This window comes from Thalia democratica, chromosome 4 (assembly GCF_965202585.1).
Source record: "Thalia democratica chromosome 4, ktThaDemo2.hap1.1, whole genome shotgun sequence".
NCBI lineage: Eukaryota > Metazoa > Chordata > Thaliacea > Salpida > Salpidae > Thalia > Thalia democratica.
In genome coordinates this window covers 19,438,076-19,446,722 of record NC_139168.1, presented here as the reverse complement: position 1 = coordinate 19,446,722, position 8,647 = coordinate 19,438,076, and the positions used below count along the sequence as shown (strand labels likewise).

Below are 8,647 nucleotides of genomic sequence, written 5' to 3'. Positions count from 1 at the left end.
ACTGCTGAAGGATAATATATTTATCTTTTTTTAGATTTATTTAAGCACTAACGAGGTCTTTGACCGAAACTTAGTTTGTAAAATAAATTTTTGAAAGAATATATTCATCAGTTTTTATAAAATAACTTTTTATAGTTTCATAAATAGAATAAATAATAAGTTTATTTGTAAACTATTTTTTTTGATATTTAAATATTATAAAAGACTACTGTTATTCATTTTTCTTTTTACATAAGTTTAGTAATAAAACCAATCTTATAAATATTAAATATTCATGCAACTGTTTTGCTTTTTAATTTTAATTTTTATTAGCAGCACTACAATAGTAGTTTTTTAAGTTTAAATCTATTATTCAATAACCTTTAAAATCTTTAACTTTTTTGTACCTTTTGTTTTTGGAGTATTGGCTTTAAGTATTCTTACAAATTAACAAAAAAATTAAATCAGTAATAAATAAACATAAAAAACAATTTAGATTACGCAATAAGCTTTTGTCTACTTTAAACAAAGCTGTCATGCTAGTAAGTAAAGCATGGCTTTACAAACTAAAACCAACATTAAAAATTAAAAGTATAGTTTTAAGAATAAATCATCTAGTTTCTGAAATTTTATTAAACCTTTTATAGAGTAGTTAATTGGAATATAAACACTAAATATACTTAATATATAACGCATTGTAGTTTTTTTTACACTGTACATCACATGCATTCAAACAAATTTGTTGAATAAATTTCAAGTTTAACAATTTAAGACGCAATAAAACGAACAAGAAGTGTTACACTAAAGTAGTCTAAATGTAAACACATAATTACAAATTAAAAAAAAACGATTTTTAAACCTATTCACATTATAAAGCAATTAGAAAACGACCTGTGTTTTCAAAAATACAATAAAAACCCTTTATACTGATTTATTTTAAAATAAGCGTGAATTAATTGTCGACTATAAGCTTTTGTTTGCAATTGGATTAGTCATATTTTGACATACTTTTTAACACTCTCGGCAAGTTTTAGTACTACGTTTTCGTCGTTTGATGCTTTGTTAAATTCATCAAAACACTAAAAACGGTGGGTTATTAATGGGGTCAGAAAATCACAAGCGTCACTTGAGCATGGAATAACGCTTAAGTACAGAGTGACATTTTAACACGGAATAACACTTAAGCCCGTAGTGAATTTTTAGCACAAAGTGAAACTTTATCACGGCGTCACTTTAGCATAGACTGACACTCTTTTTTTTATGTTTACATAACAGTTTAACTGTTATGTTTAAAAATCTAAAAACAAAATATTGAACATGTAGACTATAAGTTAACATGCTTTAAATATGTTAAAGGTTAAATTTATGACTAAAATTTTGTGTTTAATATAAATTATTACTATTTATTTAAAGCAAACCTTAATACTTAATAATAATATAAAAGGAAATTTACAAACACTAGCAATTTATTTTATCAAAACATTTTACAGGGTATTTTGAAACTTTTACTTTAATATTTTTAATGTAAATCTATATGAATAAACAAAGCAACGTATAAAAGTTAAGTAGTCGTTTACTTTTTTTACTTTATTTTTTTTATTTTTTCTATTTTTCTTCTTTTAACTAAAATAGTTACCACTAACCCTTACCCTTGGTCAGTATTTTTATTAATTAATCATTTTTTTCCTGATGTTCTTATTTACCATTTATTTAATAAATATAAAATAAAATAATAATCTATTTTTATATTATATTTTGTTTTATTATTGTGCAAAAATGACCTTTCGTGCAAAAATGACGACGTGTAAAAGTTATTTGCAAAAAAAAGATCCTGCTCAATATATTTTTCTAACTTATTGCTACCTACGAGTCTTTTCTCTTAGTACAATTTGTAATTTACTCAAAAAGACAGACAAGCTTTGTCTTTAAATTTTACTCCTTACTTAGCTATAATTTCAATTTAAATAACTTTAGTTTCCGTTAAATTTAAACTTTTAAGTGTCTAAAATGCGTAATCAACAGGATTCTGACTATACAAAGTTAAACTTTAAACACTTAAAAATATATTCTTAATTAGTATTTTATTTGATTATTAAAAGTATCGATGGTGCTAAAGTGTCATTTTGTGCAAAAATGACAATTCGTGCTTAAGTGTTACACTGTGCTAGTGTGTCACTTTATACTAAATTGATTCCGTGCTAAAGTGACTCTCAGCGCCAAGGTGTCATTCTGTGCTAAGGTGTCATCCCGTGCTAAAGTGACGCTGTGCTTTTCTGACACCTACCCAAAAACACTGTAGAAACAAAAATTTTCTTGGGTTAATCAAATACCAAGTGTTTATTTTAAAAAGATGATTAGAAAAATTGTAAGCTTTTCTTTCATATAAATCGAATTCATTAGACATGTTATTTGAGTTCTTTTTAGATACCTGTTTAAAATATTTAAAATTTAATCAAGCATGCAATAATATTTTTATCAATTTATACTGCATTTATTAATTGATTACTCAAATTTTTGTATTTGTTGCTAAATGAAAAAGCAGAACAATTGATTAAAAGTTTTATTTAGCTGCCTAAATTATATTAAGCAAAGGAAATTCAAGTAATTTTATTTTATTAACTCTTACTAAAAATGTTCAAAAATTTTTGACCAGGTGCCAAAAAGCATTAAACTAAAGGTTTTAAAAATATCTGTAATCTATAACAAATGCGTAATAATGAAACAGTAACCGGTTGGTATATATAATTTTTAAAACGGTCTTTCAGAATATAAGGTAGATTTCAGTATCAATTAACTAATAAGCTAAAGCTGGAAAAGTACAAATTAAATTTGAAAACCGTAAATACAGGGTAAAAAACAAAACCAAGTTTCAAACATTTAAAGAGGTTTGTACCTTGAACTTTATTTTCGTCGATGCTTTTTTTAGATGATGAACATGTCTCGACAAAAAAAAATTAAAAATGTTTAAACAAATAAAAAAGTTGAAAGAATAATGGCAAATATTTTATCTTTTTATTGGAAAATCATTTCATTTGCTAAAAACTTCCTGTGCATATGTGTACAGGAGAAAAAAAATGATGAAAAGATTAAAAGAAAGCCTAAGAGCAACTTAAGACTTAATGTATTAAACCTAGCTTCAACTTGAAAATAACTTTATTTTAAAAATTTAATACGACTAAGAAATTCTGAACATTAATAGTAAACAAAATAAAGTAATTTTCGGTTTAAATTTGGTACATAAAAAAGTTTATGGAAATTATATAAAAAATATAGTTTAAAAAAGTCTCAATAAAAAACTATACTTATTGTTCCTCATATTTCAAACGAAATTCTTAGTTTTTAGTTTTACAAAACTTTCCCTACTACGAAAAACACTATTTTAGAAACCATTAAATTTAAGTCAGCTTCTGATCACTTACAACTAATATGGTCTAAAATCTGAATAGTAGTATAAATTTTATAAAAATCTACTAACTGTAAAAAGTAGTTAAAACTACTTTTCTTAGAAACTAAAACATTTAACTACTTTAATTAGAGAGTTTATATTGTTCATTTCAAATGCTTTAGCACCAAGGTAGTGTCACGGCTGAAAAACAAATAAGATTAGTCGTAACTTTGCATGATTCTTCAGAGCCTGTTTGAGTCCAAGTCCACTCGTCTTTATCAACGTCATAACAAGTTAAACTATGACCTAAAGGATTCCGACCATTGAAGATTAAAATTGTGTTTCCAGTTGATATGACTTCACCTGAGTGTACATAATTCGGAATCTTAAGAAAGACAAATTTTTTACAATCATTGTCAAAAACTTCACTACCGTAACCTCCATAACCAATAACAAATAATTTATTTTTCACCACAACTAAACTGTGATCACATTTTTGTCTAATCATACTTGGCATTGGTGACCATTTATTAGCAAAAACATCATAGGATTCTACTGTGTTCAGCACTTCTTGATTCCTTCCTCCTGAAACTACAATACTTCCTTGAAAGGCAGCACAATCAAAACGATCTCTTGCTCCATTCATTCCAGAAACTTCTTTCCAACTTTTGTCTGAAAAATATCCTTGTTTCGTGTCAAACTGTAGGCAAGAATTTGTTAAGTCGTAGTTAGATCTGATTCTATTGTGATATGCTCCTCCTAACAAAAATATCTTATCCATAAACGCACAAGCACAAAACCATTCTCTGTCATCGAACATCTTAGCTATTTTTTTCCATGTTTTTGTAGAAGGCGAATATTTTTCTACGATCTTTACCAAGTTACTGGCATTGTTAATGCCACCAAAAACATAAATTTCTCCTTTTAAACTCACGGCTATGAAATTGTGTCTACACTTATTCATTGAAGAAAGAATCTTAATATTGTTAAAGTTATTTCTATGTACTTCTATTGTGTTCCTGACAACTTTATTAGTTTCGAAATCGTAACCTCCACAAATCAATATATTAAACTTATTTTGAGTACAACACCTTCTTGTTAAAGAAATACTTGGACTGTTATGTAATATACTTTTCTTACTGCACAAAACTTCATTTATTATGGTTTCAAACTCATGGACAACGTTGAATGATGAATTACAATCTTTGATATATTTCAATGCATGTTCTGATAGCAATGTAAGACGAACTTTTAGTAACAGTTGAATGGCATATTTGCTACGTTTCTCACTATTGTGTTTCAACCAAATACTTACTGCATTAAATACTTCGACTTCTGAGTGAATATCCAGTTCAGAACTTGAAATTATTTTCATAAAACAATTAAAGTCTAACAGCAAAAAGTTTTCAGTTTCACATAACATTGAAAAACATCGTTCTATCAATCTTATTGAAAGTTCAGCAACACCAAATAAATTATGGGTTTTAGCAACTGAGTAAAATGTACTTACATTTTTAATATTTACCTTATCTTTCATGTATTTAGTCAATTCTTTATCTTCTTTTAACATAAGATTATTAAGTTTTAAACCTTCGATAGACTCATATTCTTTTTTCTCAGATTTACCTATAAAATATAAGTGAATGTAAAAAATAAATATTAAATATACAAGCAGTTTTAACAACTATATTATATAAGTTTAATAAATTTATTTTAGCTCGTTTTTATTTATGCTAAACATACTTGCTTACTTTCTATAGTGTAAACTTTTTCATAAACTTTTAAGTTGTTTAAACGTGTAAATAACACAATAAACTTATATTTAAATAAATTTATACCTTTAATTATTGAATTCAAGATTTGTATTTAAACATTTATTTTATAACTTTTTATAATTAGATTTTAAAATTATATGAACAAGTTATTTAATACTATTTGAAAACTTATCAAAATATATTCTCGTTATATTTAACATATAAATTTATTTCAATATCACTAGTTTACCTTGTTTAGAAAATTCTATCAGAGGTTTCGAAATATTTTCTTCGGAAGTTTTTTGTGCGTTTTTCTTTGAATTATCAACAAACTCCCACATGACTATTAGCTTAACCTTTTTAATACAACTGAAAAAAGGGTTTATAATGTTTCAAATAGTAATGAAGTATATTACATTTTAAGAAAATTATTTATATATTTCTTTAAGTTGTTTTAAAGACAATTAAAGTATTCTGTGGTACAACTAAAATACTCTTAAGTGTTTGAAAAACATATAACTTTAAAAGTAATAAGCTGTAGTATCTTAATGTAACAAGACTATTGTGATAGAAACGTATCAACATAAAAAATATTTTGTAACACGTCTCTAAAGCTGTATATAAAAGTAATGTTTCAGTCATATGTAGATATTAAATGCTATAGTTGTTATTCTAGAATTATTTATAATTGTTGTTGTTGCGCAAGAAAATGCTATTTTTTATTTCATTTATAGAGTTTTGGGTTTATCACATTTAGCAGTTGCCAGTGTTTCGAAAAGCAAAATAATGACGAAACAGACTTTTTAGGTATTTTCTGAACAATGTTGGTTAAGATTTACAAATCCGTATTTATTGCGTTTCTCTTATGATTAAATAAAAAAATATTAAAGATTAAAACTCATAGCTTATTGCAGGGGTCGGCAGGCTGGAGTACTCGGAGGACAAATTTCGAATTTGAAACATGTTCAGGGCAGCAGTTTTAGTTTTAGTCAGACTGATTAAACTATTTAGCTTTAATCAGTCTCATACTTAAGTCAAAATTATATATGCATATAGGGCCTAATATTAAAATATAAATATGCGATTTCGTATTAAAGAAATAATTATCTGTCTAATTAAGTATTAATTTCATACTTAGTAATTTAACTACTTAACTAACACCTACTAGCGCAAAAAAAAAACGAGCTTAGACTGTAATTTTAAGTAATTTTTTTCAATTGTCTATATCATTTTAATTTAATAATTTAATTATACTCTTTACTAAATGTTTAATAACTTGATAAAACCTAAGTCTTTCAAAATTTAGAAAAAGAAAAGAAAGGAAAGTTTTTATTATAAAAAATTATGTTAACTTCAACAATTAAAGTTTAAACCTTTCAAAAAGTGTTTATTTTTGAACAAAGGCCACATTTTGAAATAAGAAATTTAATTTAAGTAATCTTACTTAAGTACTTTAGAATTAGAATTCATAAAGGCTAATTAAAGTGAATATAACTAATAAGTATTATTAATATTGTTATAATTGTGATAACTACTATTGATAAGTACTAACTACTAGGCTAAAAGATTTAAAAAAATTAAAATTTATTAAATTCGTGGCTATTATCTAAACTAGTTTAAGATTTGCAATATAAAAGTTTTAAGCTAAATAGATTTTCAAAAAAATAATTAGCTTGAGGTATACTAGCTCTTTAAAAATGTTACACTATCCTAAATTTTTGTAGCCCTATGTAGTTTAAAACTAGTACAAAATGTAATATTATTATACAATAAACAACATATAAAGATTAATAACAATGAATTAATTCAGTTTTACTGAACTAAAATATAAAAAAAATACTACTTCAAATAAATCAAAATAAAACTATCAATTAACTTTAAATTACATAAACAAATAAAAAAACTAATACCTAATAAAAGTAAAAAAAAGCAAACTCAAATATTTAAAGTTTTAACAACCTTAGTCTAACTTTTTCACAACCATATTAAGTATAGATATATAAGTATAGAAAGAACTAGTAAAAAAAATTTTTGATGTATTATAATACACGATTATTAAAGTTTACTTAAAAATGTTTTTGATATCATTTTTAAGAATTAAAGTGTAAAAAAAAAATACTAATGTACTAGTTTAATAACTTACAAAACCCAAAAATAGCCCAAGCAAAGTTAAAAGTATTTCAACAGAAACTTTAGAAGCAGTAAAGATGTTTCTAGGTTAAAACAACATTTACAAAATAAAGAATCGGGACCAAGGTATACTATTGTTAAGGTTTTTTAGGAAACAAACTCATGTTTCAAGATATTTCATAACAAAACAACACTCACAAAATAAAGACTTCGGATCCAGCCGGATCCTAATAAGTGGATCCATTAAATCACTAGTTATTAAGCTTTAATACTTAAAAATGATAAACACTTCAAAGGACTAAATTAAAAAACAGGAAAAGGACTATTTTGTAGTAATATAAACTAGACTAAATTTTAAAATAAAACACAAACTAACCTTATCTTTTATTAAAATCAAAACTTGAATCAGCTTAAAATTAAAAAAAGCTTTTAAGTTTTAAAGTAATCTACAACATATATAAACTTAGTTTATCTATTTGAATTATACAGGAGCTATTAAAGAAAAATAGTCTAAAATAAATGTCAATTTGCTAGAGCTAGAAGGTTATAGAAAATGATGTAAGAGGTTAGATGAAGGAGATAAAAGAAATGTTTATGAAGGAGTAATTCTTGTCAAGGGAAGAAACCAGAGACATGAAAAATACCCTTGATGACATCATAAAGAATCTGAAAAGCTCAGTGGATGAATCATTTGAATTCATAAACAGTAAACTTGAAAAAATTATTAGTGGAAAATTTTGAAATAAAGCAGAGAACTTATTTGTTTGAAAAAGAAAACTAAGAGCTAAACAAAGTTTCAAAACAAGTAAATGACGAGTCAATAGATATTAATTTATATCTAGATTTAATTAAAGGCTAAAAGGCAAACAGTAAAATTTTCAGTGGGGTTTAAGAGAAAGAAGGTGAGAAAACTACTGAAGTAGCTTTGGAAATACTCAAAAAGTAGAACCAAAAATTAAAAAAGATGAAATTTCGTCTGTTTATAGATTAAAAAATTAAAAAAAATATCACACAAAGGAAGTACTAATGTTTGAATAGTAGTATATATTGTATCCAGAAAAAATTCTTAAATAATAAAAATTTCAAAAAGAAAATTAAAAATAATGTTAAATGTAGAGTTTAAGTCTACAAATGGGATACCAAAAGAGGTTTACATTAAAGAAAACTTTTCATACAGAAACCAGAAAACCTTTACTGTAGCACACCCGTTCAAAAACGAAATTAACTGAAAAGTAACCTGGACCATAAATGTAACTGATCACTTGAGAAAAATGAGGAGTCTAAAATATTTCAAGTAGGAAAGGAAAAATATATTACAAGTACAAAAATTTAAATCAATAAAATAACAAGTAAAAGAACATATGAAAACCAAACATATTCTTATGTCAGTTAATTATTA

At 25.1% G+C, this 8,647-nt stretch overlaps 1 protein-coding gene across 1 annotated transcript; it reads right to left on the bottom strand.

Annotated features, from left to right (window-relative positions):
* Positions 1 to 3,542: 3,542 nt before the first annotated feature.
* On the bottom strand, positions 3,543 to 4,184 carry LOC145833109 (kelch-like protein 32). Its single transcript, XM_082940310.1, has one exon. It carries the CDS (start codon positions 4,182 to 4,184, stop codon positions 3,543 to 3,545), a length of 642 nt encoding a protein of 213 aa, XP_082796436.1.
* Between the last annotated feature and the right edge of the window lie 4,463 nt (positions 4,185 to 8,647).